Source organism: Haemaphysalis longicornis, unplaced genomic scaffold, assembly GCF_048455015.1.
Source record: "Haemaphysalis longicornis isolate Haplotype H1 unplaced genomic scaffold, Haemaphysalis longicornis Haplotype H1 scaffold_1, whole genome shotgun sequence".
NCBI lineage: Eukaryota > Metazoa > Arthropoda > Arachnida > Ixodida > Ixodidae > Haemaphysalis > Haemaphysalis longicornis.
The window spans coordinates 240334621-240352923 of NW_027526203.1; the positions used below are offsets into that span (position 1 = coordinate 240334621).

Here is an 18303-nt window from a genome sequence, read left to right on the forward strand (position 1 = left end):
TGGGTTTTGAACGTACATAACACTGAAACAGCCTTTCAATGAAGTTTTTTCTACTAGAGTATCACAAGGCACGAACTGCACTACCTATTTACAAACCATTAATAAATTCTTAGGCTCTATGCATAGATAGCATGGAGTGCCGTTAAAAACATAGAATCGAAAAACTAAGCAATCGTAAGGTATTTTCATTTTCATGTGAACGCTGAAATTATTATTTTTGTAATCCCAGACTCGGCTTTACACACAATTGTAGAGGCATGGCAAAAGTTGCGCAAAGCGAGGTGACAATCTTCGCACCCCATCAGCCCTCCCATTTCAATCCCCAATGTGCGCATTCACTACGATCGCAATTTGAATAACGTTGGTATGTTTAGCCACCTCCCTCTTGGCATTAAATTTCACTTCAGATAGATAAACCATTATTACTAGCGTGCAATAATAGCCCGTCCTGCTATCAGCCATTGCTTGAACATTTTGCGGCGACGTAGCCTGCGCCGCCGCTTCTGCAGTGTCGATCGTCCCACTTCCGCCGCTCGCAAGCTCGCTGTCAAAGGCAGCAATAACTCAGCGTTTTATTATCACACCGCAATGAGTCCGAAATTTCACTTCAAGCACGCACCGCGCCTCTCACTCGAGGCCGAAACACGGCGAATTCACGTTGTTTTGGATGAACCCCCGTTCTTCGAGTCACGCAACTTCCCTCAACAGATCATACGACTAAATGAAAACCCAGCCACCCCCATAACCAAAACCACAGTAGAAATCGGCGAAGAGCACTCTGCCTGAACCACGTGCAACTGCTTTGCCCGACGGCCATGTTTTCCCATATTCACCACACCAAGATGGCGGCGCCCAGTAATGCGTTCTGGAGATATACGGCGCTCCGAAAATTGCCGTCTTTTCATCAATTTTCACCAGTAGTTTGTCGCCTGAGTACACATACATATTTTTTCTACAGGACTTTGCAATTGTTTTCCATGGGAAAACTTTAAAAAACTCACAGAATATAACATGTGCAACCCGACATGGTGACCTTCGAAAAAACTATATTGGGGACAATTTTATGCAGGTGTTTTATTGTATGACCAAACAAATAAACCTTTACAAACAGGATCACCTTGGGGGTGCTGGAAAATTATACCGTCAGTAAGCCTTTTTCCCCACTGAAATGGCCACAGCGTTAAAATCCTTGGCTCTCAGACTGTTTTGGAGCAGTTTGGCACAATTTTTGCAATTTCCAAGCTTTTGGAGCAGCCTGGCACAGGAAAGCAGATTTGTATCAAAACTGCGCAATATGCGCAGCTGTCTTACCCCTGATGGCATCATACTCGCGCGCGAGCGTGATAAGAAATCCGCGTCGTCTCGTCTCGCGTATCTTCGCCTTCTACTGTGGATTTTAACGATGAGAGTGGCAGTGAAGAGTCGGAATGCGACTTAAGAGATCGGATTTCAGCTCGAGTGAGGATTCGGGTGTCGATCAACCTGGAACAGCAAATCGGGCTCAAAAATGGGTGTTGGTTTCGGTTTCAATTGGCTCTGGAGTAGGTATGTGCGCTCAAAATATGTTCTCACTGGTTTATATCTGTTCGCTAGGGTGTTAAATACCTATGGTGGTGATCTGCTGCCACCAGTGCAGAAACGGATCGAGTTTTTGCCAAGACGAGAGCCTGGCGTGTACCTGGGCGACGACGTAGCCATGGCCCGAGTGCCAAAGAGGTAACACACAAAACAAAAAACTGGTTACGCCTAGCCGAATCAAACTTTCGCGATGAAGAAACAAAGCATTGTGTCAGATTTTGTATATCCTGAAATAATTTTTGAATATTTTTATATTTATGCTTTTTTCTATCTTTTTTGGTAGTTTTTTAACTAAGTTCTTACTTTCAGATTTTTTCATGGTGTTATCGTCAGTGTTGAAGTAAAACATGGTATTGTATGTCAAAGAACATATAATTAGCTGCATTTTGGTATATGCTAAAGCAGGATGGTGCCTTTGCTTTAAGGGGGGACATGGGTCTTGAAACAATTTCGCTTACTTTTTAAGCAAACTTAACGAAACTTGCCAGTCTTGTTGCTTTTTTTCTGCTGATTTGAAATATGCAATTATTTTTTCCGTCAGCCAATTAGTTCTCAAGATAATTAGAGGTAATCCGCCATGTTTTCCCGTAACAATAGAAAAACAAGTATTCATCAAAAAACTATAATCTGCATATGTCAGATACTAGAAACACTGTTGATTGCAACGTAGCAAGCAGTTTTTTGATTAATTGCTTGTAAGAGATTTTACAGCTAACTGAACTTGAGCACTTGAAATAGTGCCACCAGTCACCCAGAAATAAAGCAAATTTAAAATTTGCTCGAAAGAAATTTTAAAAATCTGTTTGCTACATTTCAAACACCACCCCATTGGCTTTGTCCTAAAAAAAGAATTATAGCTCTATCTGCCCGCAGTGCTGAGATATTGCTTCGGCAAGCTTGCAAGAAGTCAGAAATTCAGCTTTTGAGAAAATGAGCAAAAACACAAAACGTCAAATTTAATTAGAAACACCAGGAAATATTTACATGCTTACACTAGCAAGTGCCTAGTATCCACCAGGAACATAGTCCTTTTGACCTTTGTCAACTCTGTGGCGCTTTCCCAGGGCCTGCTTCACATTTTCAGCCGACACATGCTTTCGAGCAGATGCGGTCATCCTCCGCTTGTCCTTCTCTGCCAGGCGTTTCGAGTTTTGCCGGCCAGGGGTCAGGCTGAGCTCTTTGAGGATGCCTGTTGCAGCTCTTGTATAGCCAGCATTGAACTTCATGACTGCCTCACCGACAGCAGCCTCAACAGTAAACAGTGAAGCGTGCCGCTCCTTTGGTGCAAGCGCCCAGATCATGGCGTGCAAGCTTTCATTGTTATTCTGCGTCTTGCCACGCTGGCACCGCTCCAGCAGCTTCCTATCCGATAAGCGCTCGTAGACAGGCAGCAACGCTTCACACACATGGGCGGGCAAGCTGTAGCGGTGCTTTGGCGGCGGCTGTCCTTTGGCCTCGGCTGCATTTTGCCGGCACCACGAGTCAGGGCCTGTTGGACAAAGGCTGTGGTTGGGTGCATCATCACGTGAAGTGACATGTAAGTAGGTCGCCATAACAGCCCTGTGCGTTGCATCTACATCCCCATTGTGGGACTTCAAGGCCCACCCATAATACGATGTCAACTTGTTGACCAAATCTCCAGTGAGTCTTCCCTTGCCCCCAAGGCCATGCCCCTTGTGCTGGGAAAGCAGCTTTCGCAGGTTTGTCCCCATGCGCTTCTGGACGTGATTAACGCAGTCCTCCTTCAGGATGTCCATGTAGCCATACACCTTTTCTTCCTGCAAAGCGAGGTAGGCCCGACTGTCTCCGTCTGACAACACGGTTGTATAGCGGAGGTTGTGTTTGGAGAGAGACCTTCGGAAAAGGATAAGTGCGGCCTCAACTTCCATTTCACCAGCTTTCTTGCTGGTGTTTTTTTGACATTGGTGGTTTTCCACCCACGTTTGGTACGAAGGGTCGTTCTCCTTAGGCTTCTGCTCACAGGCTGCACAGAAATTGCTCAAGACAACATAGTCCAATACAAACCCTGTAAAAAGCTCAATCACCGTTCCGACGCCGATGTGGGAAGAATGTCCGCGAGTCATCCAAGACCCATCGTAGGAAACGGCGATGTTGCCAGGTATGTTTGTACCGAGCTCGCGATAGAGCTCTCGAACAGAACTCGCGCACTCGGTCATCAACTCCTCGGAAGCAGAGGCCACTGCAGGCGTCAGTTTTTTTTTCACATAGTTTTGCCACGTCTTCGTGTGCAGACCCCGGTGCGATATATTCATGGCAGAAAAAATGTCGTTGAGCGCCGTTTGACGATTGCCGGTGCTTTGCATTGCACGCGCTGCGAGAATGTTGACGCTGAATGGGTTTATGTTTTGATCCCCGGCCACACGCGGCGAACTCCACGCTGACGAAATGTCACCACAGTTGGCGCACGTAATCAAAAGCTTCACAGCCAGACCGTACTCCCGATCGCATTTGCTGATATTCACATCACCGCCGCAAGTTTTACACTTCACGCACCTCAACAAGTCATTCACACAGTCTAAGCTGATGACGACGAAGCTCACGTTGTCAGGCGAGTCGGTCGCGGCACCGTCACCGGCAGCAGCCAGGCGATCTTGTTTTCGCGTCGTTGCTGAAATTGACGCCAGCTCTTGTAGCTTGGCTTCGGCATTTCTCGCATTTTCGTGCAACTCTGCTGGCTGCAGGATTTTCGTATCAATGCGAACGCGGCCACTTCCACTCGCACTTTCACAGGCTGGTGGAGCCGTTAGGCCTACACCAGCCGGCTCGGCGGCGGCGATGCTTGGCACTGATGACCGGCCGTCCTCGACGCTCGTTGCTGGTGCTGCCCGACGCTTCGTGGTGTTAGCGATAAGGCTTTTTTTTCTTTTCTTTCCGAATCTGTGCACTGAGTGGAACTTTCCCGCTCGAGACGCCGACGCACGCCGCTCCATCGTCGATCACAGAATTCAGTAATGGCGCCGACGGGGGCCAGCAAAGCGCGCACAACGCAGCCAGAGCAGACGCCACAAGCCGACTTCGGCCAATCATGCTCTGAGAAACGGTCACGTGCACTAAACAACCAATCGTAGCATGCGTTTTTACTTTTTTTTGATGGTTGTTTTCTCCGCAACCAATGAACGCACAGAAGCCACAGTGGCGGGAATTTGAAGGCGAAAAACTGCTCTTTCAAACGATACCAAAATGGCCGCGAGTGCAGCTGTGGACGTGGAGTTACGAATTTCTAAAAAACTGGTTTTTGGTGTCCGGAGCTGCGCGAATTCCGCACGCGCACGGGCTAGGAATTTAATATTACAGCTAAAATATTGATCGGAGAGATATGAAAGTCAGTACACCTGTAAAAAAATACCTGTAGTTTCTGAAAATGCTGTTTACAAAAAATTGCTTTTTTGGCGATTTTTTCGGCTCCCAAGACCCGTGTCCCCCCTTAAGTAATAAAAAATTTGTACCAAGACCTCCCCTTTTCATCACTTTTTCCGGTGGTCGTGAAGGAGTGAAGAGGCTTCACAAGGCCAACTGAACACCATTTCCCAGCAAACTCTCTCTCTCTCTCTCTCTCTCTCTCTCTCTCTCTCTCTCTCTCTCTCTCTCTCTCTCTCTCTCTCTCTCTCTCTCTCTCTCTCTCTCTCTCTCTCTCTCTCTCTCTCTCTCTCTCTCTCTCTCTCTCTCTCTCTTTTTTTGTTGCCACTGACAGCATTTACTGGATCGCGACCATGGGTTGGAAAACTGGCATGTTTATTTTCTGGTAATGCGTGTGCTTCTGAGATGCTTCAATCCTCTAACTAGGTCTAATTTGTTTCCAAAAACGGGTACTTCAACATAAGTCTGGGCTGTTTTCCCGGTACTTCAACACAAGCCTGGGCTGTTTTCCCGAGACCATATGTAACTGCCATAAAAACCCTCACCTATTCATATCATCCATCACGGTGTGAGTTTGCATCGGTAATGTTTGAAGCTTAGCCCTTTGTGTGCAATACACTTTGGCCACGGAATTTTCGCTTTCATATCATCCCCAAATTTGTTTCAGCTGTGATTGTGTCACGGAGATTCTATTGTACTTCCTCACACCTCAAGCAAGCAGCAAATGTGCAGCACCTTTTTGCAGCCAGCGACAAAGCTACGTAATGGGACTGAGTACAAGTTGCTTTTTTCCTCGCCGCTGCACTTCAAATTATGCCCAAGATTGTTGCATGTTTCAATCTCCACCACAATACCTTGACAGGAGTACTCAAGCGGAAAGATATACCAAGCATAACTTTTCCTCCAAGTTTTGTATCTCACATAACCGCATGGCTGGTAGCAAGCTACTGCAACAACCTAAAAAATCCATTGGGTGTGCTGGAACATTGAACCTGTAGTAGGAAGTATTAAATCATCAAAATCATGCACCAGTTCTTGACTTAAAGGGGCACATGGGTCTTGGGGACCGAAAAATTGCCCAAAAAAGCAATTTTTTAGGTATCAATTTTCTCTTGATTTGCACAGATTTTCCTCCAAAAATTCCGTACTTGAAACAGTACCAGGTACTTATAAAAGCCCGATTTCAGCAAAAAAAAAAAACAATTTTCCCACAATTCCCCACTTCTTAACCACGGGAAGCATGCCATTAAATCAATCAAAAATATCAGTGTTGATACGCACCTGCCAAACAAGCTCTGTCGCCTTTGACAGAACAATGAATAAAAATAAAAATACTTTGAACTGTAAAGTGAACCTGCAGTTGCATAGCCACCACACAACGGCCTTAACCAGTAACACACTGACCCCATATTGATACTCAAAATACCAACATAAGACCCCACGAGACACGAAACTGACATGGATTTTGTTGAAGAGCTTGATACTGGGCTGCACTGCTAGTGAATAGTTACCTTGAGCCTCACAGAAAAGCCAAAGGAAAGGTACTTCATTTTCCAGTTTGTACATCGTTTATGAAAGCTGGGATCACCACTAGTTATCGACAGGAAAATAAAACGTTACTGTATTCATGCAAGCACAGTGCCACAATTATACCGCCTAGACTTTCCCCCCAAACAATCAAAAGATGAAGGGGTGGGGGGTGAGTTCAGTCAATTAAGACACCAGTAACGAGCATTAACTCCTAACGAACAACTCAGATAGAAATGAAGAAAACGAAAGGATATTTTAAATTCTGTTAAAATGGTAATTTTTGAATACGCAGTTCACTACAGCAGTGCCCAAATGGCACATCAAACACCAAAGATTAATTAAGTTCAAATGCCCGTTGAAAAAAACTTATCATGAAAAATTACGCAACCCCACTGCCAACTGAACAAGGTGGTCAGAGAGAAAGCAACAGAGAGGAGCGCACCTGCTCCACTTTGCAGAGCCGGTCGACATAGCCCTGGTAGCACTTCATGCAGTCCTCGGCCAGGTGCAGCTGGGTGGAGTACTTGTTGAGCTCCTTCTGGTACTGCGGCATCTTCTTGATCATGGTGGTCAGGTCCTTGAGACTGGACTTGTCTCCGCTGGACGTCATGCGCTTGCTCTCAATGAACTTCTTCAGCTGCTTGGTCACCGCCCTGCACGCCCCCAGGACAGCCGCCACAAGGTCACAGTCACGCTCAGCCGCAGTCACAACTCGGAGGTTTCCAATTCACCACCAAGTGCGCCTGAGCCTCTTTGACAGAATGACAACTGTTTTACCCGAGATTCTCCTTTCCCACGGCTCGTGATGGTGCTCTGGGCAAGCCAATGCCGTGGGAAGGCCAACAATCATCACCAGACATCATCAGTTCGCAGATGACGAGTGCTGTATCAAATGATTGAGTGATTGTGGAGTTTAACGCGCCGACGCAACACAGGCGATGAGGTGCGCCGTAGTGGAGGGCTCCGGACTAATTTTGACCGCCTGGGGGTCTCTAACATGCGCCGAAATCTTGTGCAGACAGGCATTTCTTGCTTTTCGCCTCCATCAGAAAAGCCACCGCCGCGGCCGGGAATCGAACCCGCGTCCTCGTGCTCAGCAGCACAACGCCTTAGCCACTGAGCCACCGCAGCGGGTGCTGTATCAAATGCATAATGTGCTTGTTGTCTCATTTGACCACAGAGCTCATTCCTACGCTTGTGTGTTGTTTACGGTTCCTGCCGGGCTATACATGCACCAGGAGTGTCTGTTTTTTTCGCAGCATTTTGAGATTGCCAAATGGTACCAAACCTTTGCAACACTGTCACCAAATTGCAAAATCTCGCAGTGTCAGTGTTGCGGCCATACGTCAAAAGGAGTTTAAAATTGGATGTTTATGTGCTGAAGCTATTGCTTATGATGGGCTCGTCAAAGTGAATGCCTAAAAAAAGGGGAAGGGGGGGGGGAGGGGGTGTTAACCCCCCAAAGCTACACACGGGCTATGGGCACACCGTTGTGGAGGGCTCCAGATACTACCCGGAGATTTCGACCACGTGCGCTGAAATCTTGACACACGGGCATTTTTGTGCTTTGCCTACACCTGAAAAGCAGCCACCGCGGCCAGAATCAATCCCGTGCCCTTGGGCCGTAGGGATGCCCATGGGTTAATTAAGCCCCTTTGGGAACGTTAATGTGTGCTGAAACCTTGACACACAGGCATTTTTATTTTGCCTCTGTCTGGAATGCAGCAGTAGCAGCCATTAATTCGACCTGAGCAGCACAATGCCTTGAGCCAGCGCGGCAGTGGGTGGACAGAGAAGAGCTCCCCAGTCAGGCCAGTTGGAGATTTTTGCCGAGGCTACCTTGATTACCATGAATGTTGACAAGTCTTGCTGCTGTGACACTGGGAAGCAACATGAAAAATCCTCATCTGCACATTCGTGTGTGTGTGCATTTTTCTTTGAAATCAATAAACCTGATTTGATTACTTATAAACTAATATGCAAGTAAAGATTTCTTTTTATGGATAAATCAGAATGTTACCTGTGTGAGACAACAGAGCTGTTTGATAAATAAAAATCTGCTTGTGGCATACTTCTTTCTTTGTTATTTCCCCCCCCCCCCCCCCCCTCAAACTACTGGACTGAACTATATATATAGACTGGCTGAGGCCACATACTAGTTTAGTTTATATTTTACTTGCTGACCAAGGAATCCCTGCATTCCACAGTCAATTTTTACCAAATAAACCAAAAGATACCAAGTGAATACTACCAAGTTCTGCAAGACATGTACTAGCAATGCCAGTGGCTGCCTGTTTGTCCTTCACTCTTTTTTGGTAGCCGCAAAAAACAACGAGAGGCTGTGGTCTTGGTCTTCCTAGCCTCACTGACGGCAGCCCCTGCACTCAAGATAGCAGCAGGTGCAGCCTTCGTGTAACAGCAAAGGAGTGGGCCAGACTAGCTCTACACAAAGGCGGTACCAAACTCTTCTGAACTCACACAGGCTTTGCAGCAACAAGCTGAGCTAAAACTGGCGCGAGACGGCAAGTGCATCGTGCTGCCAAAGAATGTGCGGCCAGCGTGATGGGAGAAAAGACGCACTGTGAGACGACGGCGATGTGCTGGTGGCGCAGCTCGATCCAGAGGTCGTCCTTCTCGTCGAGCAGCACCTCCTTCTCGCGCACGTCGTTGCCGCTGGTCGACTCGAACTTGTACACGTCGTTCTCGATGGGCAGCAGGTCGTACGCCATGGCCTGGAAGGTCAGCTCGTGCAGCAGCGGGGACACGCAGTCGAAACCTCGGTCAAGTATTATCAGCTGCGAGCGCATCTTCTCGGGGCCCTGCAAAGTGGCAGCGGAGGACAAGGCGGCACTCTCAAATGCTACCGCCCACGAGCCCAACATCTGCGATGTGCTCAGATCGAGCTAAAAGAAGTCCTTCAAGCAGTGGCTCAACCAGTATTGACCACAGTATGGAAATCAAATACAAACAAGAGCTACTGCAGGCATGCCCAAAGGCCCAACCTCACAAGTGTTGAGACAAGCCAACCTCGGCAGTTTGGCCCCCAAATCGTTCATCACCCCCCCACTGTGCAGCCCCGAAGGTGAAGTCTGCTCACCTCTCCCATGGTCGGTTCATCTGCCTTGTAGGCATCCAGTCTTTGATACAGCATCTGAGCCAGGTCCACATTGTGGTCAAAGTCACTGCACCAGAAACACACACACATGAGCACAACCACGACTTACCCCTAACCGTGACACAACTGCCAAATGTGTGATTCACCATGCTTCAGGGAACAGTCAGCCTCTGTTTCTCTAGATCACGAAGGAAGGGGCCCCAGTTATTTATCCACGTGCTTTTAAACACGCATATCACGTGCTGTTAAGTGCATTTACCAGATTTTACTGAATTAATCACACCTGCCTCACATGCCTCTTTTTTAACTTGCCAACCTCACTGTAAGGCACTGCATGAGAACAAACAGCAATAGGATGTTCTTTAGATATTAAGAAAGCCCTTGATATGATTTGCCGTAGAGTGAAAGACATTTTATAAGTGAAAAAAAGAAAGAAACGTTGAAAAACTTTCAAATTTCATGTTACAGTAACATGTTATGCGTAGGAGTGACGTAATATGAGCCAGCGCCCAAAACATAGTTTTTAGTGTGTTAACTGCACATTAAAATTCAACTGCTACAATGAACAGAGACCAGAGGCCCCATTACAATCGACCAGTCATGTTTCTTGACAATGGCTTAGGTCGGCGGCTGCCAACTGCACATACAAGTTTCTGTGACATCATAGAAAAGTTGCCAGGAAGTGGCTGGGGAGTTGCCACTGCTTTGTATGTCTTCATTAATATCTCCGTTATTTGTTTGAAGTTTGTGATAAAATTGGCATCATTGTTATCAGGACAAATCAGTCTCTCAATGAACCAATCTTGTATTTTGTCTTCATGGTACCTTTAATAATTCAAATCGGTTCTTTCAAAGCTATCCATACTCTCGCAAACCGAAAGTAGTAATTGGTAACTGTCATTCCACGTATTATGTTAGCACTTTTGGAGCACCCCAAGGCCCTGTATTGCGGCCAATTTTATTTTCTGTTCACAGAAACGATCTCCCAAAGCGTTTCTTTTCCGGAAGCTTTATAATGTATACAGACGACACCATGCTAGTCACAGTTGGTGAAGGTCTTCCAACTCTTCAGAGTAATATCATGGCTGATTTATTAGATTTTTCAAAGTGGTTTTTGCATAACAAATTGACAGTTAAGACTAATAAAGTGAAACATATCTTTTTACTCAGCAACGAAATACCTCAATATGATGGCTTTAATTTAACCAAAGATAAATTGCGTAATTCAAATAACTTCTATTGAACACTTCATAATAATCTTCTACCAACACATACACTGGACGGAACTAGATATAAGGAAAGTAGAAAATCTGGTTTTGGTAGCTACACCCAAATAGAGGCCTATCCACATTTTCTGCTTAATATTCTCTGCTGTGGGTTACACATGGTGGTTACACATGCAACATGGTGGATGTAACATGGTGGGTTACACATGCAACCTATTTAAACTATCTGCCGCAAATAATAAAACAAGCGCTAAGGATAATGACAGATTCTCTATCTGATCACTCACGCAACACATTACTTCCGAAACATCGTGTGCTCTCTCTCACATCTGTCCACAATTATGAAATTCCCCTTTTACTGAACAGCACAGTAATGTTGAGCTCACTCCTCCTATTGACTTCCTCACCAGCTTTTAACATGAAACAGGCTACAAATCGTAATTGTAAAATCTCCCTGCTTGTAAGAAAAATGGCTATGGCAAGGGGTTGATTGATTTCTTCAGCATGAAACTTTGGAATGTGTACTGACAATCAGAATTGAAGGCCCCAGAAATTTTGAATTGACATATAGTTTCTCACTTATCTAGTGAACACGTGTAGTTTTATTTGGTTTATGTGTGGTATAATTTTATATTTTTCTTAACCACAATTTGCCTCGTTTCACTATCCAATACTGCATTTCTGAGCTGGACTGAACACTACCCTATAAGCTATCGGTTCAAATATTTTTGAAGTTTCCCGAATCTGTTCAATAAGGCTGCCTGACGAAATAATAAAAAAAGAAGTCCTAACGACCACCAAGCAAGCGCAACATCCGACAACAGTGCAGTCTCCTCTAGGGTGGGAAAGTGGCCCACCTCCTGTACCGCAGGGAAGGGTACTCCCCCAGCGTGGCACAGAGTGTCGCCACCTGCTCGGCAATGCGCTCCAGGTTGGAAGTGCGTTCGTTGATGCGGTTGGGGTTGTAGTAGAACTGGAATGTCTCCGGAGTGTCCAGAGAGAAGACCTGCAATGGAGGGGACGAAGGAGAGCGTCCACAGTGACCACTCATGGGCTTCCCTAAAAAGATGGACCTGCAAGGGCAAATCACGAAAGCGTGGCCCTGTGGGACATGCATCTGCACACCACTAACTCCGCAAAAATACGGTGCATTTGAACCACTGAAGGTATACACAGTAAAAGCTCGTTAATTCGAACTCGAAGGGGACCATGAAATTGTTCGAATTAGGCAGAATTCGAATGTATAGCGGGCGGGCGCCAGAATGAACGGACATCGCGCCACACTGCATGGGCAGAATACAAGGAAGCCACCTCGGGACTCATTACTTCGAATTAGGTGCTACTAGAGGTTTGTTGTGCCCGCCACGTGATTGCACGCTCAGACCAGCGGCTGCGGAAAAAAGAAAACCTGCAACGGCATGCGCCGGAGCACTGTCGTCAGTGGCACGGTGCACACTGCGGAAGCGAAATAAGCTGTCGCAGCAGCACAGCGCGCTACGCTGATGGTTTTCTGTTCCGTTGTTTTGCATCTCTAGTAAATTTGGTTTGGTTGGAATTTGCAACACATTGTAATCGCTCTTGGGTGACCTCTGCGAGGAGCAATGGAAATCAGGGTTACGAGTGAAAAAACAGCGCTAAAAAGACAGGACAAGAAAGGACACAGGACCACGGCGCTGTGGTCCTGTGTCCTTTCTTGTCCTGTCTTTTTAGCGCTGTTTTTTCACTCGTAATCATGAACCAACCAGCCCAAATGCGTACCTTATTGGAAATCAGGTGATCCCAGTTCGAATTAACCGTTGAGGATACCGGCACGTTCGAATTATCGGGAGTTTTCCCCCATTAAAATATACAGGGCTGTGCCAGGGCCACGGCGTCACTTCAAATTAACAGAGTTCGAATAACGGGCTTTTACTGTATTTTGTCAGTGCGTTATTCACAGAGTTGGACACGCCGAAATCGAACACTCCTCACCTGACTCTCGTAAGGCAGAAAAGCAATGTTGACCTCCTTCAACGTCCTTATTGCTTTTGCCATGGGTGATTTGCATATATCCGTGAACAGGTCGTCTGGGCATTCTGAAACACAGAATGGCACCGATGCACACACACACACACAGAGCGACTGCCAGCTTGCAAGCCCCAATACGCCAAGACACGCATCGCACGAGTGCTCAACTACACTTCCCAGCAACTCGGGCGCACTCACTTTCTGTGAAGAAAATATGCGCACACCGGTACATGTGTCGGGCTGGTGTTTGGAAGTCCGACATCAAGGCACGAACTGACTGCAATGCAAGGAAACAGTTTTGTCACATAAATGCCATGCACTGCACCAATGTTACTGGAAAATATAAACCAATGAAATGTGTTGAAATGCGCATTTCTTTCTTGTGGCCACTAGTACAGAATATACCAAGGAAAGTTTGACATCCACCTCAATGCACCCGTACCACTACAAAGGTCAAACGGCTGCATTGAGGTGGATGTCAAACTTTCCTTGGTAGAAACTTACTCCATCTTGGGGGATTCTCCTAAATCTGGTCATTAACACCTGTCCTTTACTTCAAGTTGTTGATCAATATGCTCGCGCTACAAGCTGCTAGCCTCCTGGTTAGCTCAGTTGGTAGAGCGACTGCTCCGGTTAAGCGGTGGTCCCAGGTTCGAATCCTGGACCAGGACAAATTTCTGAGAAGATTCTGAGAAAGCTGTACAGCTTTTCTTTGTAGTCGTATGGCTGTATTGAGGTGGATGCCAAACTTTCCTTGGTAGAAACTTACTCCACCTTGGGGATTTCCCCTAACTCTGGTTGAGTACAGAATATTTTCATGAGGCACGCTTTACGATTTGCAGAACGATCTTAGACAATGTTCTTCTATCGTACATGCTCTTGCCAAGCAAAAATGTTTTTAAGCAGACAATGAGCCCAATCTGCCTCTGCTCATCCCCTATGGTGGCATGTGCCATCAGAGTGCCCTGGATAAAGCTGTAAACTGGTAGATGAAAATGACTTCCAGCCAGATAGCTACTCGAATCCACTTCAGCGACCATTCACTAGCACGTATTAAAGTAAAAGCTAGTCTTCCCCATGGAACTAAAGTTTTATACATGGGGATTGAATTGTCCAGTACTTACGACTCTTTCTATATTTTACAGTCTTACACTGGCATTTATTTTTTTGTTTGGCATTTATTGGCACCTTTGTACTACAAATTTTTTAAATTGCTCTCTTGCATTTACTTTGGAGAACAAACAGCCTAAGAGGACAAAATTTTACTACCGCAAAGACAGTGCAGTAAATTAAGCCCACTTTGAGCTTATCAAAATAAAATCACAGAAGGGTGCAGAGGCCCTCGTTTAAGTATCCACAGAGCTTTTGTCTAGTCATTTTCATTTTTATCCGAGATAGACAGTGCTCCAAAGTGATGTGAAAATGAAAGCAGCTTCATTGTCACATCCAGCATTCATTGCTATTCCCTATATGTAGTCCATTTCTGAAATAGAAATAAGCTCAATTTCATTCAGCGCTGTGCAGAACATATACTACGCTAGTTCTTTTTACGCCATTTTCAGTGTCTCACACCTGGTTATCACTGCAGAAAATAGCAAGGAGTTCAAATCAGAATTTTGTGTGCTGAAGCTAGGTACATTTGGGCTATAAGGCATGCTGTATTTGGCTAGGGATTAATTTAGACCACTTGGGGATCTTTAGCACATGCAACGCGCAGGCATTCTTCGTCTTTTCTTGCATGACAAAACTGCCACCGGGGGAAGGAATCAACCCTCTTCATAACTTTTAATGACTGTGGCAAATAAAACAACGAGTGATACACTAATGTTGTTAGACAGCTCAGTCCTGAAATTCCAATTCAACACGACATGAAAATGTGACCTCCACGCCTGCTGCAGGTTGCAAGTGCATTGCCTAGGGGTTGCGCCCTATGTGCGCACACTGTGCTTTCACAGCCGTGAAAATTCTGCACCCTTCTGTATCAATTGATTCATCGTGTGAACAGTGCAAAAACGACAAAACAAAGAGGACTAAACAACACACGGAACATGCCCAGGAGAAAATGGTAGCTGGTCCCAGCTGGTTTATGGTTAAATTCCAATCAGGGATAGGCTGGTTCAAGCTGGGACCAGCTGGGAATTTAACCATAAACCAGCTGGGACCAGCTACCATTTTCTCTTCGGCAGGCACTGCAACAAAGTGGGATCGGCATAACCTATGCTAACAGGGAAGAGCCCGCTGAGAAAACAATTAGCAGGAGGGAAAATAGGGCCAGTTGGTTGGAATTCATTGCTTGATCAGCACAAAAGGAGAACACTAAGCAGGGCACACGATGAGTGCTGTCCTGTGTACTACTGCCATAGGCGTGCGCACAGGGGGGGCAGGGGGGGCGGCCGCCCCCCCTAATCATCTGAAGGGGGGCGCCAAATTGGTCCATATTTAGCCGATGTAACACATTAAAGTAAAAATTTCTGCTGAGAATATTTTGTATGTGTTGCAATTGCATCGCATTGAAATAAAAATTTTATAACCATCCCCCCTTGCACTGCGTTCGGACTGCTAGGCCTTCAGTCGGAAGAGGTCACAAGTTGCTGTAAGGGGGGGGGGGGGGGGGTGGGGGGGGCGCAGTGGTAAGACTTTGCCCCCCCTAATCGAGAACTCTGCGCACGCCTATGACTACTGCAAGCCATGAATCACAATAAACTGGCTGCTGCAGTACAAACCGAACACCTAATACTGTAATCAGTTGGCCTTCTCCTGCATTTGTCCACAAATTACAAGAAATTCAAATGTGATTCCTGGTTATACTGGGTGCCAGTGAAGTGCCCCAATATGCTGCCCTTCCCGAGGCAAGCAATAGAGGCAGCCTGAGTGGGATGGATCCCACCGCAGCTCCATTGGAGCCACACAATGCACAAAAACGGTGACTCCATTTCTATGCAAAAACATCTAGAGCTGGCAAAAGGCACTTCCTGACAGCAGCAATGTCGATGCAGGAAACAAAGAATTCATCAAGTGTCCGAAAAACTGTGAAGATGTTATTTAACGTGCGAGTTTAAGAGAATGCACAGTTATAAGCATAGCAGCCTCATACTTGAGCATGATGTCATGTGCTAAGTCTGCAAATGAATACAAGGAAGAGAAAAAGTGATCCAACAGCGTGGATTTAAGAATTTCACGAAGAGCTACAGTGTTATTAAACTAAACAAGGCATGAAGGACGCAGATGGCGCACTATCTGGAAGTGCTTTAAAGCCTTTCCTTCTTTGCAGGCTTGGTATTTACTTATTTTTCAAAAGTGTGAGCCCATAACACACTTTTTGGCATGGTTTCTTGATTGACTGAAGGGTTTAACGCGTCGGCGCAACACAGGCGATGAGGCGCACCGTAGTGGAGGGCTCCAGACTAATTTTGACCACCTGGGGATCTTTAACGTGTGCCGAAATCTCGTACACACGGGCGTTTTTGCTTTTCGCCTCCATCAGAAAAGTGGCCGCCGCAGCCCGGAATCGAGCCCGCGTCCTCGTGCTCAGCAGCACAACGCCTTAGCCACTGAGCCACCATGGCGAGTATTGACATGGTTTCTTACCAATTCACTCTTAAAATCCGAACCTCGTTGACTAAACATTATGCAGCCGCCGCAGCAGGAACAGCTAACCAACACAAAACAACCAACGGGAACAAGAAACATCACGTATCTAGCTTACTCGCCGGGATGTTTCATTGTTCTTACACTACAGGTAGCAAAATATTTCAAGGTGCTTTAGTTTAGCAGGGGTTCATAAGTTCTGCTGGCTTCAAATATCAGTCATGTTCACGCATTCACTCTTGCTGATAATATCTGAAGTCTCTCTTAACGACACTGCCACAGAATTAAGTAACGTTTGATTGCGAATGTTATGATAACCAAAGCAAAAACAATAGGAGCTCCAAGTTCAAACCTTTTCTGTTGGGGCGACAAGATACACTGCTTCAATGTTTGGCAAAGGTTCCCGCTTCTTGTTCAGGTCTTCGACAACTGGATAATGGGGGAAATGAACATGCTCGTTAGTTCACTGTTATAACCTACTCAGCTAAACAAGCAGTATACGCAATGAAACTAGTTGACGCAACAAACCGTCGAACTCACTTGTGATCCCTTCGGAAGCGAGTTCGTGCATTTTACAGCACGCGGATATCATCCGCATCCCCAGCTGATCAACCACAAGAACCTTCCATTCTCCCTTTTTCTTGACCGTGCGAATAACATCGTTCGTGATTTCTGCAAGAGAAAGAAAAAGTCAGAAACAGAACTGAGATGCAGTCCTTCAGGAGATCATCAACCGGCCACGCGAGTCGTCGACAAATTACGTTCCGCAATGACGTGCGACGGCATGAGCAAACGATAATCGCTAGGTGACTCAAAGCTCCCCGATAATCCAAAAACTATTCACCTGTACGCGCATGTCTTTCTCTAAAGCTTTCCCAGCTCGAACAGCCCACGCGTACGCGATGAAGTGAAAAGTGGCTAGCCAGCTGCGTGCTGGGAGCATCGCTCAAGACGCAGAATAAGCGCGTTCGGCGGAGCGTACGGCGCTAGGATAAGGCAAAAAATGCCTTCGACTGCGTGGAACGATCATCTTGGTCTGCCAGTTTAATGCGTTCGATGTCCATCCTCGCCACCTACGCCGATCGTGCTCTAATGTGCGGAGAGACCACTGCGAAGCACCGCAGCTTCTACCGTGTACCTACACCGCGGCGCCGCGAAACTAATCTTACAGCGTTTCCAACGATGAAACTTCTCGAGTTTGGTCTCAATGTGCGATATACTGAATAAAACAGTAAATACACGAGTAGGTTGTGAGTTTAGTCACGGCAGAGCGGAAGGAAGCGCCAACGATCGTATTTTATGTGGGCGTCCGTCAAAGACGAAACAGACCCAAGATGGGCGTGAACTGCTTCGCCGCTTTTTTCGCACGGACGCACGGAAGATCCGAGACAAAATGAACGTAGTGTAAACCACCAGCGGATAGCGACACTCTACTAGATAAAACTGGTGGTAAAACCACAACTAGTATTCAAAAATCTAATGCAAAGTTCACTTACTCAAGCCGACGACACTCTTCAGTGCCATTACGGTGCCCTACTCGTCGTATCGTCAATAATGCGTCACGCATCTGCGTCAAGCGAGCTTCCGCCGCTAGCGAATCAGAAAGCTCGGTGGCCAGTGCGGTACTGTGTCGTTAGCATTGACATTCACAACTGCGAAACGGGATGCGTAAAATAATGCTTTTGCCAAATTATGATACACAATTAAGCTATATTTTGCCAGAACCTAGTACGGCAGTTGCGCGTAAACGAAAACGCATATTTTTGTCGTTTTTTTTTTTAAGGCTGCGTCTGCTGCAACCCGGGGCTTCCGAGCCGATTCCCCCCGAACTGGCTGCTGCGCCCCACAGAAGTGACGTACGTCAACAAAAAAAAAATTGCG

At 46.3% G+C, this 18303-nt stretch overlaps 2 protein-coding genes across 5 annotated transcripts in view; both read right to left on the reverse strand.

The window, feature by feature from the left end:
- LOC144143123 (protein ROP-like) overlaps positions 1-18068 on the reverse strand; it is a 46725-nt gene extending 28657 nt beyond the window's left edge. For all 4 annotated transcript variants that reach the window (XM_077674943.1, XM_077674940.1, XM_077674932.1 and 1 more), the window contains exons 1-9: positions 17919-18068; positions 16963-17094; positions 16775-16851; positions 13033-13111; positions 12799-12902; positions 11685-11833; positions 9584-9668; positions 9067-9305; positions 6929-7139 (exon numbers count right to left, since the gene is read on the reverse strand). In XM_077674943.1, the coding sequence (XP_077531069.1) occupies positions 6929-7139; positions 9067-9305; positions 9584-9668; positions 11685-11833; positions 12799-12902; positions 13033-13111; positions 16775-16851; positions 16963-17094; positions 17919-17946 (1104 nt within the window). In that variant the 5' untranslated portion in view covers positions 17947-18068. The remainder of the gene's footprint in view (positions 1-6928; positions 7140-9066; positions 9306-9583; positions 9669-11684; positions 11834-12798; positions 12903-13032; positions 13112-16774; positions 16852-16962; positions 17095-17918) is intronic.
- LOC144168838 (uncharacterized) lies at positions 2534-4623 on the reverse strand. The gene has a single exon (XM_077697824.1). The coding sequence runs from the start codon at positions 4527-4529 to the stop codon at positions 2583-2585; it is 1947 nt and encodes a 648-aa protein (XP_077553950.1). The 5' UTR covers positions 4530-4623; the 3' UTR covers positions 2534-2582.
- Positions 18069-18303: the final 235 nt, after the last annotated feature.

Excerpts from the sequence above, each read along its gene's own strand:
- LOC144168838 (XM_077697824.1), bottom strand. The coding sequence starts at position 4,529 with ATGGAGCGGCGTGCGTCGGCGTCTCGAGCGGGAAAGTTCCACTCAGTG.